Source organism: Pelobates fuscus, chromosome 6 (genome assembly GCF_036172605.1).
Source record: "Pelobates fuscus isolate aPelFus1 chromosome 6, aPelFus1.pri, whole genome shotgun sequence".
Taxonomy (NCBI): Eukaryota; Metazoa; Chordata; class Amphibia; order Anura; family Pelobatidae; genus Pelobates; species Pelobates fuscus.
In genome coordinates, this window is record NC_086322.1 from 255288818 (window position 1) to 255315049 (window position 26232).

At 40.8% G+C, this 26232-nt stretch overlaps 2 protein-coding genes across 4 annotated transcripts in view; both read left to right on the forward strand.

Moving 5' to 3' along the window:
- JMJD6 (jumonji domain containing 6, arginine demethylase and lysine hydroxylase) overlaps window positions 1–26232 on the forward strand; it is a 363289-nt gene that overhangs the window by 32923 nt on the left and 304134 nt on the right. The gene's annotated exons all lie outside the window — the stretch shown is intronic.
- Window positions 1–26232, forward strand: part of MXRA7 (matrix remodeling associated 7) — a 43249-nt gene that overhangs the window by 1724 nt on the left and 15293 nt on the right. For all 3 annotated transcript variants that reach the window (XM_063458977.1, XM_063458979.1, XM_063458978.1), the window contains exon 2: window positions 18874–18934. In XM_063458977.1, coding sequence (XP_063315047.1) covers window positions 18874–18934 — 61 coding nt within the window. The remainder of the gene's footprint in view (window positions 1–18873; window positions 18935–26232) is intronic.

Genomic DNA, 26232 nt, shown 5'->3' on the forward strand with positions numbered 1-26232 from the left:
ACACACACACATACTTATACATGCGCATAGTGATCACTCCAGAAAAATTAAAGGTAAGACACTACAAGGGACATTTCGGAAGCCATTGAAAACATGCTACTGTCCTGACTTCAGTTATTCCATTTCATTTTTATCCTTATATGGCTTGGTGCAGCAGAGGACTTATAACATTAGATTGTAAGCCTTTTCTGCTGTTATACCGTTTTACTGTCATTAAAATACTTAATACTTTGATTTTACTTTCCTGGTGTCAGTGACCTATTAACTCATTTTATATCCTGTACAATTATAAGTATTATGGTTCAATGTAGGGAAGTGGCCAGGGGGAATTTTAAGTGACCTTTCTAACAACAATTTCTGGAACTAAAACGTAACTTAGAACAAGAACAATATATCTTATTTACACAGGCTGATTTATTAACACAGTTACTGTAGTTTAAAAACACGTTACTGTGAGTATTATTGTTGTGAGTCCCTCTTATTCACTCAGACACACCAATAATATGGAGCGCCTAGAAAAGAGGGTAATCAGAATATAAAAGAGGGACAGAGGGTTCAACATAGGGACTGTCCCTCTAAATAGGGACAGTTGGGAGTTATGTAATGCATTTCACATCCTGTATGTGTTTGTAGAAGAATGTTTAACAGTTTTTAAAACTGTCAGTGGAACAGATAGTTTTGTTTATTTTATCCTTTTAGACACGCGACTTGAGAAATATCAGCCGTCGGAGTAACATGCACAATTACATCCTTTTTAGCATCTTCATTTACTCATATGTGTCGACACATTTCACACTACCGCAGGTGAAGTGTTAATCTTTTTTTTCTCCCATCACTTAAGCTGAGGGGTTAAAATAACTCACTTCCAATGACTCACTGCAGCTGAAATCCACAGATCCAGCCTTACAAGGCAAGTGCTCTACTTGATCCTGACTCACTCTGTAACTTCAGTATTATAAAAGTTACATTTTTCTTTTTGGAAAATGAAACACATGCCTAATTCTCAGTAACTCTTTCCTTCCCAGATTTTTGTGTTTGTCTTGACCTTATTTTTGTCTGTCTTTCTTTCCCTAGTCTCCCTTGACTCCTCTGTCACTTCTTTGACTCTCTGGCTTTCCATATCCGGTCATTGATAAGTACCAATCTCTAAGCCATTTTGTTGTCAAGATTAGTTTTTTTTTCCCTCTCGGTCATAGGTTAGAGAGCCAGTTAGGTTTATTTGCATATTGCACTGTGCAGAAGGTAATTGGGAACTGTCAGAGGAAATAAGGAGATTACTGTTTGTGTAAGATTAAACCTTCTAATCTTAATGACAAGATGATCTCATACTTTCTGTAATGGCTAGCACTTTGATAAGCAGGTGATGCTGTACTCAGCACCAGCATATTCATTAAATAATTAAGTGAAAGTGATAAATGTATGAAACATTTATATATTTTTTAGATATATGTTGATACACTTTTACATTTTAGATCATTGTTACTATCTGCGGTACAACACAATTAATATCTTTTAGCACTGCTTAAAGGAACACTCCAGGCACCAGCACGTTAAGTTGTTATGGTGCCAGGAGTCACCCGGAGGCACTCTTACCTCAAGGAGTTAAATCGTTTTCAAGCGCTGTAACTCTAAAGATGCCAACAGCGCCGGTCTCAGCTCCTCCCCAGGCGACATTCAGCTACTGAATTTTCAGATTCAGGAAGCGCGGAGTGCCGCTGGGAAGGGGAGTCACTGACGCTCTCAGCCAATCAGTGACTCTCTATTCACTAAACTGGCTTGCAAAGAAACTTACCTTTCTGTAGCCAATTAGTGACGCCCCTTCCCGGCCTCACTCCTTGCTTACTAAATCTGAAAATTCAGAAGTCGGATGCCGCCTGGGGAGGAGCTGAGACCAGTATTGGAGGCATCTTTGGGGTTAAACCGCTCGAAAATGGTTTAACCCCTTGAGGTAAGAGTACCTCTGTGGGCCTCCTGGCACCATAACAACTTAATTTAGATAAAGTGGTATTGGTGCCTGGAAAGTCCTTTTAACTAATTTAGTCACACCATACTACTGTTTATTCAAATGTATGATATAGCACAAGAATCTCCTTAAAGGACCACTATAGGCACTGTCATGCCAAAAGCATGAGTTGGTGTTGGATGTGTGTTGAGATATGTTAAGAGTTGTTTTTTTGTAAACCTTGCGATGTCATTTATTGTGGTCTTTGATCTTGCACCAGGCCTAGACCATAAAACATCTAGATAGCCATCACCAGAGCTGGACACAAGGAATTGCATAGAGTGGGCAATAAACTGCCAGACCAACCCCCTCTGATTCTCCCTCCCCCCCCCCCCAGGGGTTTGCCCACTGAGAAACAACTAGTTTAGATATATAATGAGGGACTATCCCTGGACTATCCAGGGAGTTCAGTTATTCATTTTTTCTTTGGTCAGCAACTTCTAGGAGACCTATACCATGTAAGACTCCCACAAGAATCCTATATGGGGTAGAACTGCGATTCTATAATTCTCCTGTGTGTGGGGGGTAACCTAAGACGCCCGGGTTTAAAGTCTTGGTGGTGGCAGTAAAGTGTGTACTAGGGGGTTAGTGTAGAAGGGGTTGCAGGGGATAATTGAGTGGTTGCTGGGACTAGCAATAGGTAACCAGGGGTCTGGTGTCATTAACCCTGTCACTTCCACCCTCTCACTACTGTCTCGGCTGGGCCTATAGCCCACGCTCGTGACAGGCACCCAGACCACTTCAACTCAATGAAGTGGTCTGGGTGCCAGCTCTAGGATTAACCCTGCCTGCTATGTTTACATATGGGTTAATCCAGCCTCTAGTGGCTGTCTCATTGACAGCCGCTAGAGGCGCTTCCGCGCTTCTCACTGTGATTTTCACAGTGAGAAGAAGCCAGCGTCCATAGGAAAGCATTGAGAAGGAGGAAGGAGGAGGAGAGTCCCCAGCGCCGAGGGAGCCCGGCGCTGGAGAAAGCTGAGTGTTTAACCTCCTTCCTCCCCCTTCAGCCTGGCGGGAGGGGGGCCATGAGGGTGGGAGCACCCTCATGGCACTATAGTGGTCCTTTAAAACCATAGAGCAACAGCTTACACTATCACAGTCATACCTCTCAAGTGTCCCTATTTGTGGGACAATCCCTATTTGTGATCCAAATCCCTCTGTTCCTATTTTCTATCTGAATGTCCCTCTTTTCAGAGTTATATAATGTTGGTGCGTCTGAGTGTACAGCAGACCACACTTAGATCATGCCTTTCCTACCCTTCAAACTTTCTTCCCGGCTACTGAACAAGAGGTGGCTGCGCTTCTCCTTTCCTCTCACCCCACCACTTGCCCGCTCGATTCTGTCCCGTCTCACCTCATCAGATCTCTCTCCCCTTGCCTTGTGCCTTCCCTAACACACATCTGCAACTACTCTCTCTCTTCTGGCGTTGTCCCTGCTGACCTTAAACATGCCACTGTAGTACCTATCCTCAAAAAAACATCTCTTGACCCGTCCTCCCCCTCTAACTATCATCCTATATCCCTGCTCCCTTTTTTCTCAAAGATTCTGGAAAGACTTGTCTTTACCCATGTGTCTTGCTTCCTCAATTCCCACTCTCTCCTTGACCCTCTTCAGTCTGGCTTCCGCCCTCTCCACTCTACTGAGACTGCTCTTATCAAAGTTACTAATGACCTAATCGCAGCTAAATCCAAAGGCCACTACTCCATATTAATTCTTCTTGACCTCTTCAATCGCTCGGTCTCTGTGACTCTGTCCTCTCTTGGTTTTCCTCTTATCTCTCCCAACGCCCCTTCAGTGTCTCCTTTTCCAAGGATACCTCCTCCCCTCGTCCTGACTCGGTTGGAGTTCCCCAAGGCTCTGTCCTTAGCCCCTTTCTATTTTCTCTTTATACTGCCTCTCTTGCAAACTTATTGCCTCTTTTGGATTCCACTACCACCTGTACGCTGATGACACCCAAATACATCTCTTCTCCCTGGACCTCTCCCCTGCCATCCTGCAACGTGTCACTGCTTGTCCTCCCGCTTTCTGAAACTCAATCTCTCTAAAACTGAACACCTTGTCTTTCCTCCTCCTAATACTGATCCTCCTCTCTCACTCTCCCTTCAATTTAGTGGTATCCACATCAGTCCATCCATGCAAGCACGCTGTCATACTTGACTCTGGCCTCACCTTTGAGCCTCAAATCCAGTTTGTTGCCAAATCCTGTAGATTCCAACTTAAAAACATAGCCCACATCCGCCCCTTTCTTACCAAAGATGCTACCAAGGAGCCTGTCCATGCTCTAGTAATTTCCTGCATGGATTATTGTAAGAACCAAAGAAATAAACAACAGGCTGGAAGGAACCAGGCTAGTTGAATATGCTACTGGAAATAATAATTGCTGTACAAACTGAAACAGTAATAATAGTAGTAACAAATAGAGTAGATAGAATCACATCTAATTCAAAGTGCAGTCTTGCCTTAGTGGCTCACCTCCGAATATGTCTCTCCAATGGATACCGCTATCCTACTGAATCCAGCGCGAGCTACTGTCTAGTGACTTTATTAAGAGCTAAATGCAGTGTCAAGACTAGTGGCTTATGGATCTATTTGGTAGGTCAAACGTCATGCAACTGACGTGGGTATTTAGCATTTGGTCACACTCGGTCCTATGTAACTTAATCCGAGCTATTGCTGGTTAAAGTGTTGAATAACTTGTGAAAATCGCAGATTCAACCGTCCTAAGTTCACCTTAGGGAAGTCCTGTCACCACATGTGTCACTCACGGCCAGGAGAGGCCGTAATCTAAAAGATCTACTGGTACCCAGTCACCTTTCCTCACCCAAAGCAGACAACACGTGGCTAAGAACACCAGCAGTAGGCACATTTCAATGCGGCCGCTGTAAGGCCTGTAGGTATATTCGGAGGAAATCAAAAACATTTCCAAATTCCACCAATACACAGACACATGAGGTTGACACCTTCTTTAATTGCCAAACGACAGGTCTTATTTACCTCCTAACCTGCAGCTGTGGCCTCATGTATGTGGGAAAGACCTTTAGGCCGTTCAAGAAAAGAATTCTTGAACACGTAAACTCGGTAAACCCCTCTAGACACATAGACACTGTCATCTCGAGACACCTTAAACTGAGACATGGAGGCACAGCCCAGGGCATAAGGTTTAATGGGATCGAAAAAATGAAATTAGGCCCGAGGAAGGGTGATATAGATATTAAACTACTCCAAAGAGAGAGTTATTGGATTTTCACATTAAAAACCCTTTCCCCTTCTGGTCTAAATGAAGGATTCTCCTATACCTCGTTTATATAAACCTACCTAAACAGCATTAGTCTATTTATTCACTAAATAGCCAGAACATGTCTCTATGACTTACAGTGTGTACCACATCCCTTTAGTCATAACTACTATGATCTGGGGAAGTTTCCCCTCATAAATATAATTGATTAATGCCATACACATTCGAGCAAGCGTTATTTTATTTATGCATCAAGCATCATATGCAAATTGTACATTTTTGTAAATATGTTAATATGTATATATAGAATTTGTATTCTTCTTCAGTTCTCTTTTCCCTTTTTATTTATTGATGTTTTTCCCTAAACTAAGTCTCTATGATTATATGGACCTTCTGTCCTAATATCTAGCATCCATGTTCCACTCCATCCTAATCACCAACTTACCGTGGTCAGGATACCCAAACCTACTACAAAAACTAGGGATATCCATTACCCAATATGTGGATAGACATGAGCTAAATACAGGGCATGATCGCTACCTACGCTATGCCCCATAATGTGCACATTAGCTGTTCAGTCTTTTCCCAGCATGGAATGAGTTAATTGAAGCCGTGATCACTGTGTATCCACATGATACACTGCACCCTGGCGGTATGCAGCCGGTCCTTACCTCCTTAGTTTACGGAGGTTCAAGGACGTGCTCGAAGCTTTCCAGCACCGAGCCGGTTAAGACGGCTCCTACGAGCTCAATCAATACCACCATTAGCATAATGATCACCGGATGGCCGGGATCTGTAGTGCGCATGTCAGCAACCTCCTGATTGGACAGAACTAGAGACACTGGGACTCAAACCCCTTTAAAAGGAGACCGAGACGCAGTCTCCAGTTAGCCCCTGACGAAGGTGCATCTCAGCACCGAAACGCGCGTCGGGCTCTTTTGGGCTCATTTTTTCCTCACCGTGTGCTTTCCTCACTAGGTTATCTATCACTATGTGCAGGCAACCAACATTCTAAGTATGGTTCTGCACATAGAGGCACTTTAATCTTTATTTTTCACCTCCACCTTCTCTCCTGTTGGTTACATTTGATATGCCTAATTCGAATAACTTTGTATATATGTATATTAGCTGTTAAATTCGCAGTTTATTCTCTATATTTTGTGGAAGTTTAAAGTATATAGATGTGTATATTTTAAGAGGTACTTAATAGCCCTCTATAGTGGCTAAATATCTCACTCTGGATACTACTTATATATTATCCCCCACTTATCTGTTAGGGGGTATATAAAGATATCCAGCACATATGCATATCTCTTTTACCCTCGCTAAATGGGTACAATTTCTATGCATTTAAAGGTATAACTGTCTGGCTTTAGCTCTGAGAAGCATATGATTATCCTCCACAGCGGCCAAATTGAGAGGGATATATGTATCTATCCCAGCTACCTTTTATATGCTGTTCCCCATTTAGTTGTTAGGGTGAACTTAGGACGGTTGAATCTGCGATTTTCACAAGTTATTCAACACTTTAACCAGCAATAGCTCGGATTAAGTTACATAGGACCGAGTGTGACCAAATGCTAAATACCCACGTCAGTTGCATGACGTTTGACCTACCAAATAGATCCATAAGCCACTAGTCTTGACACTGCATTTAGCTCTTAATAAAGTCACTAGACAGTAGCTCGCGCTGGATTCAGTAGGATAGCGGTATCCATTGGAGAGACATATTCGGAGGTGAGCCACTAAGGCAAGACTGCACTTTGAATTAGATGTGATTCTATCTACTCTATTTGTTACTACTATTATTACTGTTTCAGTTTGTACAGCAATTATTATTTCCAGTAGCATATTCAACTAGCCTGGTTCCTTCCAGCCTGTTGTTTATTTCTTTGGTTCTTTCAATATTTAGGGGTTAAGCCCCAGGACATTGTCTGGAGTGTCCATCAAGGTGAATATTTCCACCAGTGAGATAGTCCCATTTATTTGGGCCTATTCTCATAGGTGGCAATTCCTTCGTTTCGATGGATTATTGTAACCCTCTCCTGATTGGTCTTCCCAAAAGCCGTGTCGCCCTGCTACAGTCTGTAATGAATGCCGCCGCCAGACTGATTTTCCTCTCTAATCGGTCACCTCACCCCTCTGTCAGTCCTTACATTGGCTTCCTGTATCCTATAGGAGTCAATTCAAAGTGGTAACCCATACATATAAAGCACTGAACAATTCTAGACCCTCTTATATCTCTTCACAGATCCATAGGTATGCCCCTCCTCGTTCCCGCCGCTCTGCCCGTGACCTTCTCCTGTCTGCTGCTCGCACCCGTACGGCCAACTCGCGCTTGCAAGACTTTTCGCAGGCGTTTCCCTTCCTAGGGAATAGCCTGCCTACCCCCATCAGACTTCTCCCCTAGTCTTCAATCCTTTAAGAAGTGCCTTAAAACCCATCTCTTTAGGAAAGCTTATGGCAACTCAGAGTAACCTCTACCTTACACACCTGTCTCTTGCTCTCTCCTGTAGGGCAGCACTTTACTCTCTCCTCCAGCTCTGCTTTACTCCCACCCTATTTGATTGATATTTCCTGTCCTAACGTGTCTTATACCCCACCTCATATAGACTGTAAGCTTGTTTGAGCAGGGTCCTCTTCAGCCTATTGTTCCTGGAAGTTTTCTTGTAATTATCCTATTTATAGTTACATCCCCCCTCTCATAATATTGTAAAGCGCTACGGAATCTGTTGGCGCTATGTAAATGGCAATAATAATAATAACAGTAATAATACTCACAGTAATATGTCTTTAAGCTGCAAATACATGTGTTTAGAAAGTCTGTGTAAATAAGATACATTGTTCTTGTTCTACATGGCATTTTAGTTGCATAAATAGTTTTAAGTAAGTCACCTGAAATTTCTCAGAACAGCTCTGCTCCCATTCACACCCCTAAAATTAAAGTGTCTATTTTTTCCAGTTGAAATATTGGGTGGTATGGAAAGGTACACACATATTGCTAACATCTACAGTGAATACAAACTTTCATTATTACTTCAAAATATGTATCACTGCTGGAGGTGAGTTGTCCTCTGTACAATTTATATATTGTTCTCAGGAGGACTGCCTGATATTTCAGAGTTCTTAAATCCCTACAAGGGGAACATTTATTAAGTGTTCTGTTCTAAAAGTAGGGGCAATCGCCATGGAAACCAATGGCACCAGCAGTCACATTCATAAAATTTTTAACCACTTTTTAGAACAAAACACTTTGATAAATCTCCCCCTTGTAATGGTATTCAGTGAGAGTAACCACACAGTAAGTGAATGATGTTCACAATTAAAATCACCATCGTTTACAATACTTAGTAAACAGTCAATTTGCTTGCGTTACTCTCCCTCACAGTTTTAATTAGTGTTTTAATTAGTGTTTTCAATGAGTTCACGTTGGGACAGAATGATTAGTGCTGGTTGTTTACTCCAGTGCAAGGTTGTTCCCACTCTCTTATGGAGAACATAATATAAACATGTTTTGCTAAATCTAATTTAATGCTAATAATATCACACTCAAAGAGTGGGTCATGGAATTAATTGGAGGATTGGTATGCTAATGCCATATGTTTGCTCAAGGTGTAAGTGGGAACTTCTCTTAGAGAAGCACTAGTTTCAGTGTTTGTCTATGAGAAGCATTGTCCTGCTTCCCAGTGTGCCTCTAGGAGAAGCTTTGGATTGAATGGGAGATCATTATTATTGCGGAGCAGAGCTACAGCGAGGGACCCTCAGTGCTGGACTAGAAGTTGGTAATCTCTTTTTCAGGAAACTTGAGGGGGCTGCAGTAATCTAAATCTTAAAATAAACCCACCAATAATAAAAATAAATATAATGATAGATTGCTCCTTATAGAGCCATTAAACAGTGACAGGGTTATTCACTAAATTGTGAATTTTCTGGAATTCAAAGTGAATTTCAAATTTTTGGCCAAAATGGATAAAAACAAACAAACCAAAACCTTTGTAGTTTGTAGGCTATTCTTTCTGTAGACAGTTTAGTAAATATATTGAAAGTTGTGATTATAATTTCCAGTCTAGAGTTATATTGCTCATGTCATACGATATTTGTAATGACAACTTTTTTTAGTGTTTCCCAAGACCAGTTCTACCTTAAAAAGTCTCTGCCATGTTTGGAGGTCTTTATATATTTTGTGGGTCTTTGTATATTTTTCAAAAAACCCTCATGGGGTGTGGCCTGAACAGTGATGGCCACATGGTAGCATATTTACCTGAAGCTGTTTCATGCAGGTGCTGACATCTTCTGTATTCAGCTCCTGGAGGATTTTGGATGTGCAAGAATACATAAGTGATAACTATGGAGGATCCAGTGAGACCACAGGACCCTCTCTACACTAAGACTTTTTCAAGTAGTAGCTTGTTGCTAGCAGTAACTGGGGGACAATACGTCCCTACTTTGTCTAATGATTTCTTTTGACTGTGTTGGAATTTGAATAAAGTTCCAACACAGTCAATGTGAGTATTTCATAGTGATTCTATCTTTATGAAATACTTGAAAATATGTTGAGGTGACAGAACTACTCTAAAGGAACATTATAACTTTAAACATTTTTAAAATGTATTTCTAATTCTATAGTGCCCCAGTCACCATTTAGTTGATCGGAACAGCAGGACCAGGTTTAAAAGAGGTGTTCTACTTACCTTTTCCCCCTTGCCATGCCAGTCTCCTCGATGAAGCTACATTTCTTTGTCTGAGATCATGGAGATTGATGATCTCATCCAAGCCAATACTTTCCTGTAGGAAAGCACTGATAGGTTAGTGCTCATGCGCGGCACTTATCAGACCATCTGATTAAAATAGCAGAGTTTTACTTTGCTATTTCACAGAAGCAGCCTCTTGTGGCTGTCATATTGACAGCCACTAGACGTTGATTAAACCTGCAAAGAAAACATTGCTGTTCCTGCAGAACAGCAATGTTTTCAGATGCAGGATTCAAATAAGCACATGGCACCCAGACCACTTCATTGGCAGAGACAGTGTGAGGTATGAAAAGAAAGAGTAAATGCGATAATGTTAGAGACAGTAACTAGTCTGTGGAGGAAGAAGGGAAACTAGTAGAGGTGGGGAAAAATCAATATAGGTTGTAGAGGGCAGGCGATTAAAAAAACACGGAAATAGGACTAGAAAACACATGGTAAAACATTGAGGCAAGTGTATGGAAGTAATGACAGAAATAGAGTAACAAGGGTGGGAAGGAGTGGAGATTAAAAAAACACTGACAGTTCAGTAGACTAACCCCTTCCTCAGTGCTCTCAGCCCCCCAGTGATGTCTAGTTTGCACAGAATTGTCATTGATAATGTAGAAGTGCAAATTACAAATCGTTTAAGTATTTGGTAGTTTCTGTGTGCTGTGGGAGCTTAGATTCTTTTCAAAGCACTCCTAAATAGTTTAACAGAGAACCAAGGAAAGGCACCCAGAGATTATTGGTTATATTATTAACTGTAGTGTTTATGCTGCTTAACCTGCACTTCTAAAATAATGGAGAGTATGTGGTAGTTGGTGTGAAAAGATAGTGAAAAATTAGAAAACTGGTGTAATTAGGCTAGGTAGAACAGACTGGAGAAAAAAATTGTGTAGACAGGGAAATAAAAATGCTGGGAATATCGGTAATAATAGAAGGCAGGAACCAAAGATCCTTTTAAATTCTCTGTTTACTGTGCTTCTAAAAATGCTAGTTTGCAACCTAGATTAGCAGGAATAATCTACCTTGACCAAACAGGATTTACTCTAAGAGGGAATTCAATAGACAATGCAAAAAGTCTAATGAAGGTCAAACCTGCTAGGTCAAGAAAACAATGAAACCATACAGATCCTTTATCTGCCAGGAGCCGAAGTCAGTGCTGTATTTGCTTGTGCGAGAGTGCAGCTTTGAGTTCTATGCAGGATCCCCCAAGACCATGGAAGCCTCCATAGATAATGTCTCACGTTGAGGCAGACAATGTCTAATTTCCCCTTCTGGCAACGGCGGAGGGAAGTTACAAAACTTGACAAGTTTTGTCAAGTGGAGGAAAAATACATAAATTAATCCTTAGTTTATGTAATAGATGAGAAAATGAGCAGAAAAGAAAAAGAGTTTAGAAGTGAGGAAGAGGAGTGTATGATTGAAGTATGGTAAGTATAGGGTGATGACCGAGCCTCTTTAGTCTCTTTTCTTGAAGTGGTTAAGGAGCCACATTCTTCCTAATGTATGTTTTGCACAGTTGTTACTGAAATGGAAAGGTACTTTAGATCTATTCTGCAGACATTGCTATTAATGCCAGGCTATATTATTTCATTTTATATGCCTAGCGAAATGCATAACTGGGAATACTATGCATTGTCCCTGAGTCTGAGCTGAAGTTTCATGTTCAGTTTGTGGCAAGTACTTGCTCAGATACATGCAAAGATACACTGATACCCACAGATACACTTATCAGCCACAACATTAAAAGCATGTTCATAATATCGGGTTGGTCCCCATCAGGCTGCCAAAACAGCTCCGATGCTTCAAGGCATAAACTCCACAAGACCTCTGAACACATTTTGTGGCATCTGACACCCAGACATTAGTTACGGGTGGAGTCCCCATGGATCGGATTTGTTGTTCCAGCACATCCCACAGATGCTTAATCGGATTGATATCTGGGGGATTTGGAGTCAAAGGCAACACCTTTAACTCTTTGTCATGTTCCTTGAACCATCCCTGAACAATTTAGCAGTGTAGCATTATCCTGATGAAAGAGGCCTCTGCCTTCAGGGAACACCATTGCCGTTAAGGGGTGTACGTGGGCTGCAACAATCTCTAGGTTGGTGTTGTGTGTCAAAGTGTAAAATCCACATGAATGCCAGGACCCAAGGTTTAACAGCAGAATATTGCCCAAAGCATAACACTGCCTCTGCCTTCTTCCCATAGTACATCATGCTGCCATCCCTTCCCCAGGTTATCTAAAATGATCTAAAAGAACACGTGATTCATCAGACCAGGCAACCTTCTTCCATTTCTCCGTGGTCCAGTTATGATACTCACGTCCTTATTGAAGGTGCTTTTGTAGGTGGACAGTGGTCATCATGAGAACTCTGACCAGTCTGCGACAGTGCATCTCTATAAGTACCAAACTGCGATACACTGTATGTTCTGACACATTTCTACCTGGGCCATCATTGCATTTTTCAGAATTTGAGCTACAGTAGCTCTTCTGTGTGATTGGACCAGGGTAGCCTTTGCTCCCTACATGCATGAATGAGTCTTCAGCTCCCATGACCCTGACGCCTGTTCACTGGTTGTCCTTCCTTGCATCACTTTTGGTAGGTATTAACCACAGCATACCGGGAACACCCGACAAGACTAGCCGTTTTGGAGATTCTCTGACCCAGTCATCTAGCCATTAGTATTTGGCATTTGCCAAAGTCACTCAGATCTTTTTGTTTACCAATTTTTCCTGCTTCAAACACAAGAAATAATTTGTGTATCCATCTGTGTGCTAGGGTGTGTCTATGTATGTGTTTTAGTGTCTATTTGTTTGCAGGGTGTATCTAAATGTGTGTATCTGTATACTAGTGTGTAATTGTGTTGCTAATTAGGTTGGTGATGAATAAACATGGATAATTCTGTATGTGTATGTCTAATTAGATGTTTGCAAGTTTTTAGTTATATAAGTATTACTAATCATGTATGTGTTTGTGTAGACGATGGGGACGTGCAAATTGTAAGGGCAGTTCTGTTCGGAAATGGGGCGTAGCCATTCCCCGTGACCAATGAAAATATTCGAAAATGACACCACAATATGTTATCTGTTCACATAATTGCAGCTGTGTCTTATTTTTATCATTAAACATTTTTTTTTCTAGCCTGCTTATACCTCTGGAGACATCTGTTGTCTCCACTCCCAGTTGTCTGATTTTAAAAAAAATCATGCATGCAATATAGACTGGGTTCCTTTTACAGATATCCTCCTGCCCACACCTGTCCTACACATGTTGAGTAACTATGTTTCAGATTCCCTCGTGTGGAACTCTATAGCCCGATGTCCGTTTCCCAAATCCGCTCCCTGTGGTTTCTCGATTAGCTGCTCTTACGAATTTGCCATTTCCTGAACTGGAACACAAGACATCATGTGAAATATAAAAAAAATAAGTATTCCATAACCCTATATCCAAGTGATCACTTTTATTTATTGGCACCGTATACCATCTCCTTCACTAGCAGTGTATTAAAAAAGGGAATATTTTTATATATGATAGGTGCCTCTAGCAGACAGGCTCCTGTAGGCAACTGCATGCAGCGTCAGTGGATTAACAAACATTCCATATAACATTATTCTTAGATATGCCTATAATTAGATCTGATATGCTAACATATATAATAAGAGAAATTGCAATCAGATGATATTCTCCTTCTTTTAATAGTTCATTCTCCCAGCAACCTTGGCCTAAATGTCCCAGCACTGTAGTTACAATTTAGTTTAATCTTAGTGTGTTAGAGAGCTGTGGGAATAGTTTTTGATCTCTTATGTAATTTTTTTTTTATATATATAATTTTTTTGCAATCTGATGATATCTAAATTCTTAGAATATCCATTAAGTTACTTAATTTATTAGTAATTTATCTGTACGCTGTCTAATAAATCCACTTTCTAATAAAGATGCATTTTAAAGTACCGTTTCACTGTGATAATTTTTAAAGTTTTGCTTAGAACTGCAAGATAGTACATGTACTTACGGATGACTTGCTTTCAGTATCAATTCTCGTCAAAATCAGCTTCCGTCTGAAGCAATAAGTTTAGAAATAATGGGTTGACAGCACCAGAAATACTTTTACAGAGCTTAAATTATATAATTAGAAACCTCCTTTCACAAGGAATGCAATATTAACTGATAAGTGGCAAAGATCACTACACAGAAAACATTACAAGATAATATGTTTTACCATGCAACTGCAGGTGACAGTATTTATATATATTTTTTAAGTGGACCCCTAAACTAAGCAGTCATCCTGTTTAGGATTTATCTTCACCCTTATCTTCCCCTTAAAGCATCTACTAATCTAGGAATATTTTCATACCACACTAGATTTAAACCATGCTTTTTAAAGATATAATAGAATAACCTTAACCAATACAGTCCACTGCAGTAGTTATGGTGCCAATGGTGCAAGCTGCAGTGGTTATGATTCTTGAAGTGTTCCTTTGAAGCTGTCTCAACATAAAAATATTGTGGAGACTAGTAATGTATTGGCATGGCTCTAACATCATACTAATTTGCAGACGAATCCCAAAATATTTTTTTAATTTTTTTTACCAGACACTTTCTGAACTTTCTTTTTTTAAGAATTTTTTTATTATTATTGCACATACGTGTATCTTACTTGTCTGGTTGAAAAAAAAAATACTACTACAGTACAGTACTTACTACAGTGCCTTATTTCTGAATTTCAGTGCACTTTTAGTTTGAATTTAAAATTATAAAGTTGATTGTTGTCATTGTCTTTTTTCTTGTTCAAGTTTATAATATTTAAAGGATCACTATATGGTCAGGAACACAAACATGTATTCCTGACCTTATAGTGCTAAACCCAGAATTTAGGTGGCTCACATTATTTCCAGCGCCGCGGGGGTCTGCCAGCTCTGGCTCTGCCCCCTTTGTGACATCATGAAAATGGCCAATTTTTAGCCAATCCAATGCTTTCCCACAGGGGCAGCGCCAAATTTCGTTTTGGCCAATCAGGACCTCCTCATAAAGATTCATTGAATCAATGCATTCATCTCCATGCAGAGCTTACTGTGCAGCCCTGAGCCAGGAAGCCCCTCCAGTGGCCATCTAAGGAGTGGCCGCTTGGAGGTGTCCCTAAGGACAATGTAAATACTACCTTTTCTCTGAAAAGGCAGTGTTTACATGAAAATGCCAGAAAATTAAGCTGTAGTTGTTCTGGTGACTATAGCGTGCCTTTAAGCCTGTAAAAGGCTGGCGAGGGTATATTGTCCCAGGAACATGGGAACATAGGAAAATGTTTGACACCTGCTTAGGCAATCCACAAGATAATTTGACTACTGCTCTTTAATGTGGACTGTAATTGTCAGGGTAATATTAGGTAAAACTGAAACCAATTCTGCTCAATGGTATGATACACCAAGAATTCTTCATTAGAATTCTTGCTAAATAGTATCTCGCCAACCATACTTTGCTTAAGATGTTTCCCCTGCACATTGACCAGGACTGGAGCTGTAGCCACACTCCTGATGCCATTTTACATCTTTGGTGTTACCCAAATCTTGAAAGCAGGAGTTTCAAAGTCAAGGCCATTTGCCTAGACGTTGACTACCAGTGGACCTGCAGATCAATACTGTCAGATGTTTGCATATAGAAACATGTCCATCCTTCAATAAACATACATTTCCTCACTCCCTTACATACAGATACACACAGCTACACACTCCCATAGACACACACAGATACACACATACAATATATGTTTCCTCCCAGCCCCTGTATAATGGCCCAGCTCTCATTGGTAGCTTCTTCTCTGAGCGGTATGTCCCCAACAGCCTCATCACTGAAAATGCTAGAACTTTACTAATCAGTTGGACATAAGCACAAAGTTCAGCCTCCTAAATCACAACAAATAAGGGCAACGCAGCCTTGATGCTGACCCTGCAATCCAGGGCATCGAAAGATATGTTTGGGAATCAGACCTTAAATAATGCATTAAAATACTTAGTTATTAAATTATTTAAATACTGGTACTTTAAGACCACTGCTTTAAAGTAACACTCCAAGCACCATAACCACTATTGCATTCTCTAGAGGTTTTGGTGCCACTACGAGGAGTACCCTGGTGCCCCCAATGTTATTAATCAAACCATTTTAGAATAGTTTGACTTTTCACCTCGTGTCTACTTGGTACTACTCTCTATCTCCACTACAGCCAATAGAGAGCCAGAAACTCTCTGTTTGAGCTAATACCGGCTAAGCGATCAGCTGATGCTCTGAGCCATTGAGCTAGCCTTGCACTGCAGGGTCTAGCTCAGGAGAGCTAATGGAAACTCTTAAGTGAAGATTCCAGTATTCTGTTGGTTGTAGTGGAAGTGGGGTGCAGTACCCGGCAGATAAGAAGTTGAAATCATTTTTATACAGTTTGACTACTTAATACGGGAGGAAGGGGTGCCAGGGAACTCCTGACATCATAACCATTGGAGTGTTCCTTTAATTGTTCTGGTCTTTAATCCACAAAGCTGTCTTACCCTGAGAGAAGTAGATAGTAGTGCCTAGCTGTAGTTCACTTTCTTGTCATTTCCACTACAATTTTTGCCCACAAACTCCATTCCTCTTTAATGACCCTATGTTTCAAGACTGTAGCTTCTGATGCGGACTCTGTACTTTTTACCATTCTCCTTCTGGAGTTTTCTATAAAGCTTAGCAATATAGGACTGATTTACTAGCTGCAGGACTGATTCACTGGCTCGTACTTCATAGCATTTTTTATGTGCATTGTTATGGTTTACTAGTTATTACCTGCTGCGTGCTTTTTGATCTGGATAGATCCGCCCCATCATTTGATGTGTTGTTTTAATGATTCTGGTTTCTTTTTTAACCTTGCCATTTCTGAATCTGCTGTTCTGTAATACAACCCATTAGTACATAACCTGATCTTTTAGCAATCTAATAGTTTTAATGTTTCCCTGATGCTTTGGCTTTGCCTCAAGTATAGGTGCTGTATGTTGATGTTATGGTTGGTTGTCTTGCACTGGCTGACTATAAAACGTAATTATCTTAATTATTATTATATAAGACTTAATTGTCTTAATTCTTATTTTTGGCTGTGTGTCATTGTGTGTTCATAAGTGTAGGTCTTGGCTTTTGGTTCTGTGTTTGAAGCTGTGTGTATGTGGGTACATGTGAAGGTATCTGTCACTAAATCCGTATGTATTCCCATAAACTGTCTAGATTCCAACGGGATGTCCTAATTTTCGATTTATGTCTTGCAATCCTAGGTTGGTTCTCTGGTGTCCTACATATGGGGACATAAAGGAACCGTTACCAGCTTGCATAATGCTGGCGCATCATTAGACAACTTGGGCTGTGCTTAAATTTGCCATCTGACTAGTGTTTTACTGGCACAGCTGTCTGGCCGGTGAAATAATTGCAAAAATACTGGCTATGCAAAGGTTGGTATTTTTCCCTGATGGGACTCTTGGAGAGTGGTTAGAGAAATAGAGCCATACTATCCACCAGTATTGTCCATGACAGGTACACACATTGCTATATACACACAATAACACACACAGACGTACTGTAGTAGACACACAATGCCATACACACACTTATTGTATAAAGACACTGACACATTCAGACACAGTATGCACACACTGTGATACACAGAGTTAAACATATACACACAATGACACACACACACACACACACACAAACAACAGTATGGACACAGTGTTATAAATATATTCAGACAAAGACATACTGCTATACACACACTACTACGCACACTCATTCAGGCAGTATACACACACACTGCTACACATACACAATGATAAATGCACAGTCAGACGTAGTATTCACATTGAAAGTAGTTTATTAGTGATTTAGGCAATTCTTTCCTTGCAAATGTTTTTCTTATGTCATTTTCACATGTCTTAATAAAAGAAAGATTGACAAAAAAAACAAAAAAACTTTATTTGCTTTTTCTGTAAGTTTTGTTAACCATTGGTTCACGTACTCCTGCATTTTCAATAGGGAAAACATTGTTATATACTGCGAACATATGTTTGATTTGCATGGGACACAAGATATTTGCTTCAATTATTTAGTCCCTTCCTGGTTGCTTCAGATGGACCCATGCTACATGTTGTTAACATAATCTGAATCAAGGTGAATATTTACCTTTAATACAGCTTGTTTATTTACTGCAGAGAACAATGTAAGAGAAATAGATTTTGCAGGGAGGTCAGGGTGACATTTGGATGACACAAGTTGCAATCAATTATTCAGTTAAAGATATAATGTCACTTCCCTCGAGTGGAGAGATCCTTGATCTTTCAGCCTGTTAAATTCTATTGCATTATTCAATCTCCTCTAGTGGCCTCACACATCCACTGCAAGCAATTCCTCCATTTATATGCAAATGTCACCAAGCTCTAAGGTACTAAAGGCAGCTTTATAGGAACTATAGCGTTTTGAACACAAATGTATATTTCTAATGCTATAATGTCCTGTTGGCCGCTTAGGTCTCTAGCTCTCGCCTGTGGGGGAAAAAAGTAGTTTACCTACCTTTTCTCCCTCACAGCGCCAGTCTCCGTGCTACTGTCTCACCTCAAGATTGATGAAAGCATTTGGAGGCTAGTGCACATGCTTGGCAAGATGCAAGACGCCACGCTACACTGATCAGGTGGTCTCTATATGCAAATACTCTGAGGCTCCCGGTCCATTACCTTTACATTTTACCCTGCTCTCAAGTCCCCATCTTGACCTTTAGATTGTAAGCCCACGAGCCATCTAGCTTAGTAATTTGTATAAAAAGGGCTTTAAATGCTATATCTCAACTCACAGCCGTGTGATAAAGCACCTAAAACATTAACACTTCTATTTTCTATTTGCAGGAGGAAGATTTTGAACTAGAAAGTGACAAAATACTGAAGATAAGTGAAGCTGAAGATGCAGGTAAGTGAGCATACTTGCTAACACATAGCTGCAATAAATACTTGTTACAACTAGACAATGACTGGAAACTATCAGTTGTATTGACTGAACTCCAGATTGTAACAAATTGAAATCATAATTGCTAAAATATAGCTGAATGAGTCGAGAATTGATCCAAATTTGTAATCAGGTGCCATTTGGTGTTTTGTAAATAATTATATATGTCTTCAGAGTTCTTCACTACAGTGTCTGTTTTTCAGGAAGTCATAGTGAAATTATAGCTGACTTAGAAATGTTTCCAATTTCAATGCTTTGTTTGCTGAACACCTCTGATCTGACTCCCTCTTCTCTCACTGTTATGTAGAAGTTTCTACTTCTGCATTAGTGATGTCAATTTCATCTGGTTCGCATCAGCTGACATAGACAGCCAATAATTTGGGAAGAAATATATACATTGATTGCAGAAGGGGTACTTTAGATAGGACGGAGTCAGGGAACTGGCTTGATGTGGCTTGAATGACCCATTAAACAACAATATACTAGGAGGGCGTGGCTGACTGAGCAGCAAGAACGGGTGCTTGAGAGGAGCTCTGCAAAAGAAGCCGAAAATTAGCAGACTAAAATACTTAAAATGCTCCAACTGGCATCACACACCAATACCCCCACCCAGCCGACATTATGAGCAAAAAAACAAAAATGTCCACATGCCGGACACCCGACAGGCCTGCCTAGGGGGATGTTTCCAAAGATGGCGCCTGCAGAGGTGAGTGAGGATAAGGCCTCAGAGGCATCTCAAGATGCAGAGCAACCCACAAGGACTACTCCAGCAAGCTGCACCAACGAGTCTGAATCTCACGAAGACTCGTCGCCAGCAACAAAACGAGACATAAAAAATCTCCTGCTGGAAATAAGACAGGTGTGTAAAGAAGACCTGCGAGAAACTCAAGCTGAGCTGGGGACCCTGCGCAAAAGAATCACGGAAGTGGAGTCCAGAGACGGAGCCAGGAAACAAATGCTGCAAACCGCCCAAGAGGAGATCCAAGACCTTGCCCCAACAAGTCCAGAAACTTACCAGGAACGTGACGGTGTTGGAGTCAAGGCACAGAAGAAAGAACATCCGCCTCAGAGGGGTACTGGAACGGATCTCGGGAGATGCTCTCCTGTCCTTCCTCCACCGATTACTAACCCACACGGGAGCCAAGAGAGGTACTGACCCAGAGATTGTGACTTCGGCATTCTGGATCTGCAAAGCCGTATCTGCCCCAGCGGAAGCATCCAGAGATATCATCACATTGACTAAAGACATTGCAGCTAGGTCCGCCATAATGTCTCGTTCTAGAAAGCTTGTATGATGGATGCGGAATACTTCATCCCCTGGAAAGGAATTGTACATTTTATTCCCATAACCTTACACTAAAATAGACATCATCTTACTTGTCATAGCTGCATTAGCCCAATTGATGACACAAAACTTTGTAAAATAATACAATGTGAGCAAGATATTACTTTGCTGCAGAAGGATTTAGATAGACTGGAGGACTGGGCACTCAAATGGCAGATGAAATTTAATGTTGAAAAATGCAAAGTTATGCACTGCGGCGTAAAGAATACACAAGCAACGTATACCCTTAATGGAAGTGAATTAGGGATAACAACACACGAAAAGGACTTGGGAATTGTTATAGACAACAAACTATGCAACAATGTGCAATGTCAATCAGCAGTGGCCAAGGCCAGTAAGGTATTGTCATGCATGAAAAAGGGCATTCATTCTCGGGACGAGAATATCATTTTGCCTCTCTATAAATCACTGGTAAGACCACATATTGAATATGCTGTGCAATTTTGGGCACCTGTTCTAAAGAAGGATATCATGGCACTAGAAAAAGTGCAGAGGCGGGCTACAAAATTAATAAAAGGAATGGAACATATCAGCTATGAAGAAAGGTTAACAAATTTAAACCTATTTAGTTTAGAAAAACGTCGCCTGAGAGGGGATATGATAACATTATACAAATATATTCGAGGCCAATACAAACCATTGTGTGGAAATCTATTCACAAACCGGACTTTACATAGGACACGAGGTCATGCGTTTAGACTAGAAGAAAGAAGATTTCGTCTAAGGCAAAGGAAAGGTTTTTTTACTGTAAGAACAATCAGGATGTGGAATTCTCTGCCTGAAGAAGTGGTTTTATCAGAGTCCATACAGATGTTCAAACAGCTACTAGATGCATACTTGCAAAGACAGAATATTCAAGGATATAATCTTTCAATGTAGGGTAATAACTGCTTGATTCAAGGATAAATCTGACTGCCATTCTGGGGTCAAGAAGGAATTTTTTTTTCCTAGCTTGTTGCAAAATTGTGCTTCAAACTGGGTTTTTTTTTTTTTTTTTTTTTTCCTTTTGGATCAACAGCAAAAAACAGGTGTGAGGAAGGCTGAACTTGATGGACGCAAGTCTCTTTTCAGCTATCTAACTATGTAACTATGTAACTATGTAATTGGCGGACTTAGGAGATTAAGAACTTGGAGATTATAGGACCCCATGTATTGGAAAAAATTCAGACCACTTTAAAGGAATACTTTAGACGAGGTCAACAAAACAATCTTTTTGGACGGAACAAAAATCGGTCGTTAGAGGCAGATTTATTCAAAGAGCATCTTATATTAAATGCAAAAATCAACTCAAATTTTTAGAATACTGTCGCAAGATAGCACATGTGTCTGTCCAACATAAAAAGCAACCCTCTCCAGAAAAAGTACGGGAACTAACAGACATTTGGAATGCAGAAATGTGAAATTATTACCTCCTCGTCTACAGGTCCAAACTAACCGAAATATTGAAAGATAGACAGGCTCAATCTTTTATAGCATGGCCAGAAGGTCAAGATGTGAAGAAGTGTCTAGAACTGCAGGCCATAGGCCCAGCCTTTTCTAATTTTTACTCTAAACTATATAATCTAAGGTAGGGACCTAATACACCCCAAACATCAGACCAAACTATATGTATCCAAAAATTTGTTGCCACAGTTACTCAACCTTTCTCTGTGGAGAGAATTGGAGAGACTTAATTGAGAGTTAATCACCCTTGTTTAAATCACCCGGACCAGATGGACTTTCGGCTCTGTATTATAAAACATTTGCTATCCTAGCTCTGTATCTTCTTAAAGTGTTCCACTTCACGGAGGCTGTGCTGCCATAGATGCTTTTGGGAACAACTATTACTTTGCTGAAGCCTGATAAATCTCCTACAGTTTGCAAAAGCTTTCGCTCTACAGGTTACCTCTGCTAATTCCTTCACTCAACCACTCTGGAACATTTAAAACCTGCAGACATCCATTGCCCCAGTAACCAGACAAAACATAGTCTGGGGAGTCAACTGATTTTATTCAGGCCACACACGGCTTTTATGCCCAGACCCCTACATGGGGTTTCCAACACACAAATACAGTATTTTTAATCCCAGGATCCTCTGTGCCTGAGAGATAATTGTGTGAGAAAAACCTATAATCCAATTGTCTCTCAGGTACAAAAAATCCATGCAAAATATATAGTACACAAAAAGTGCCCCCACCATAATCAGGAACCCCACAAAAAGTACATCCCCAGATAGCCCCTATCTGAGTGTATAACATATCCAAAGATCACTCAGATCGGTTTGGTGAAACTGGAATGCCATCGGATAAAGTTTTGACCGGCCGGACACGAGGCGCTAGCCCAAAACAGCTCCAGGGAAATAGTTGTCCTGGCTGGTCTCTGTTCAGGGGTTCCTATGTGAACACCATGCAAGGAAATCTCTTTGTTTCAGGATACGAATGCTCCCCCTGTTCGGTAGTTCATATCTCCCGAACGTCGTTCGTATAGGTGGTCGTGAAAAGAAGGGTCAGCGGTCTAATCTTTACCGTGGTTCGTGCACGTGACTCGCCACAAAGAGTTCAAGGCCTTCAACGACAAAGTACCGTTTCCCACGTTTGGGAGACAAGATTGCCGCCATTCTTTTGTCGACAACGTGCGTTCAGTTATACGAAATAGCGGCCACCCAGGGGCAGTATTCATTCATTACTTCCCTTGCGATTTCGCACTTAAGTTGCTACTGTGAATGTTCTAATAGCGTTCAGGGGTGGTGTTCGTTCGAGAGATGAATAGATATCGTTCGTTTGCAGTACCGAATGGAAAAAGGATAAAACAGACAAAATGAAGGGAAAAAACATGAAATTGGTGTTAAGCCACAACTTCTCTGAGTGTTGCAAAGTGATTGTTAAAAAATCTTCTCAAAAGTCGGGGGTCATCTTATACGCCGGGTATAGGGCTTCCTAAAAGTTGGGGGTCGTCTATATGGCCGCCGGCCCTTCTAATGCTGCAGCCGCCTGAGCGCTCTATAGAGAGCCTCAGGCGGCTGCAGCACTGCCTCTCTCCTCACCTCCCCTTCCCTGTGTAGCGTGGGTGGTCGAGCTCCTCTTCGTCCTGTCAGTCCGGCCGGGAACAGGTAACCGAATCTCCTGTACCGCGCGGTACCCGGCCGGACTGACAGGACGAAGAGGAGCTTGGCCACCCACGCTACACAGGGAAAGGGAGGTGAGAAGAACATAGGGAGGATTGGGAGGGGGGAGTAAAAAGAATGGAGGCGGGAGTAGAAAGAAAGTTAAAAGAATGGAGGGGGTGAGTAAAAAGAACATAGGGAGGGAGGGGGAGTAAGTAGGAGGGGGAGTAGTAAGAAGAACATTCTGTATAGTGTATGTTCCATGCCACACATCATGAGTGCACTTTCCACAATGCCAACAAGCTGGTATAGTGTTTGTCCCATGCCACCCCAGTCTGAGTACAGTTTGCCCCATTTCGCCCAGCCTTGGTAGTGTTTGCCCCATGCGCCCCATAAATTCCCCAAATCCAGGTAGCCGAGTCCAGCCAGGTTTAAAATACGGTAGTCACAGCAGAATAAAGGGTTAAGAATTGGCAGTATGAGCATATATAGCAATTAGCCTCCTGTGTGCTAGACCAGCAGGCATGGATTATATGCCCAAACATCCTTGCACATACCTGGGCTTTAAATGCTATTTCAGATTATCATTCTTTAATGTCTTGCTGTGTAGCTCTGTCTGCTCACTGGACATCATGGCTAATTTTTTATTTGGTGTGCGTTGGAAGAGGGGTAGTCTTATACGGCGAGCATATCCCAAACTCTATATTTTAACTGGAAAAGTTGGGGGTCGTCTTATACGCCCAGTCGTCTTATACGCCTGAAAATATGGTACATCACGTCCTTCAAAAGGATCCACTTCAATGGGTAGAAATGGAAAATGATCTTGTGCACCCTTACCTGGTGTCTCATATTTTATAGTTCCCAGCCCTATATCGCCCACAACTACTCAAAGCCTCACCGTTAACCACATTAGCTCTTAAACACGGGATATGCACCGATCTCTGATAAGTTCTAATGACCAACTGTCCCTGCGGATTTCAGCCCTACCATACCGAATAGCTACTTATATCACTTATTCAAGGATAATTCTTTGTTAGACTATCAGTCTCTGCAATGCTAACTAGACATTTATCAAAGCTCTCATTACTGTTTATAGTAGTACATTTGTAGCCAATGATTTCTAGCCTTAAATCAGTCAATACGCAAAATATATATGAGAGTAGGTACACTACAATATATACTCCAACAAAACAGTTCCAACAGGTGTGGCAGAAGTTGAGCACATGGAGATCTGGTAAGTGTAGATAGACACCTAATGAGTTTATAAAGGACTCAACTAAATGGCCAGGAGATTGGTTATTTAGATTTTTGTTTAGTTTATTGCGTAACCGTTTATTATCTAAAACTTTGTCGAAGAAAGGTGCACAGCTGTAATGTTCTAGACGCTATGTTATTGTCAAATGACTCCTAATGTCCTATTATCTTGGGGGCATGTCATGTTGGCCACAAACCTTACCACAAACCTTTTATTTGCAATGTTCCAGTTTGTGGTGATATCCTTTTATCTTCTCTTACCCCTCCTTTTATTTTTCTGTGCCCTTTACCTACATTGCAAAATCAATCAAATGAAATTGGCAAATAAAATACAATTGTGGTGCTCCAAGCCAGGGCTGGCCCTACCCCTAGTAAAAAATCTAAGTAGGTCCAGATATTCAACTAAGTGAAATTAGAGGCTATTTAATGGAGAATTACACAGGGCAATGTTTTGGTCGCCATCTGTGACCTTTATCAAGCCATGAGTACCTGGACCTTCTTTGATTTTATATAGGAAATATATGTCATAGCACATATTGCACACCTACAGAGAGACTAGATATTAATGGTGATGATCTCCTAAACTTGGGCCAAGTATGCATGGTAACGCACATCAACACATAGATGAGGTGTATTCGTGGTATTGCACCCCTAGACATGGACCAGGTATTCATGGTTATTCATAGCTGTGCATCGACCAGGTGTTTATGCTAATTAACACCTAAACATAAACCACATATTCATTGTAATGCACATCTACACACAGAGTAGGTATTCACGGTAATGATCTCCTACAAATAGAATAGGTATTTATGGTAATGATGTCCTACACATAGACCAGGTATTCATGGTAATTCACACCTACACAATGTCCAGATAATAGACCAGGTATTCATTGTAGTGTTCACCTACAGATAGATCAGTTATTTATGGTAATGAACCAAGTACTCATGGCAATATGCATGAAACCATAAATCAGACCTTCTGGGTAATACCATTGTAAATATATATTCAGTGTATCTAGGGTACTTTAAACTTAAACATTTTCCTCAGTGGTACAGGTAATATAGTTAATAGCTAATATATTTATTAGGCGTATCTGAGGTCTCTGACTTAAGTGTTGTTCTTGCGTTATTGTCTGTATAACCATACCTTAATTAGTAATGAGCAAGTGTCCATATACTCATACCACTTTCCCAGAGCACACTTAGGACATAGGACATGTCAGACTTTTAACTGATTGAAATTATTTAACAAAGGTGGGATGGTATTTGTCTCTGTATTGTTAGAATTCCCATTATCAGTTGGTCTTTTTGAATATAACTTGCACATGTGGGTTTGGTAAGTAACATTTCCATCCCCTTTGTAAGTGGCTTTAAGTTTCAGTATTTCAGTATTTAACACTTTTATGACCAGCGTGAAAGTCTGGGGTTAAATGATGCCAAGGGACACTATTCATTTAGTCCCCAGTCTGTCTGCTAACGAGCAGAAATTAATGAGACTAAACTCAAAGGAATCATTGTTAGTGAGATGCTTCTCTCTGTAGATATTTGTGCAGAATCAGTGACCCTATAAACAGAA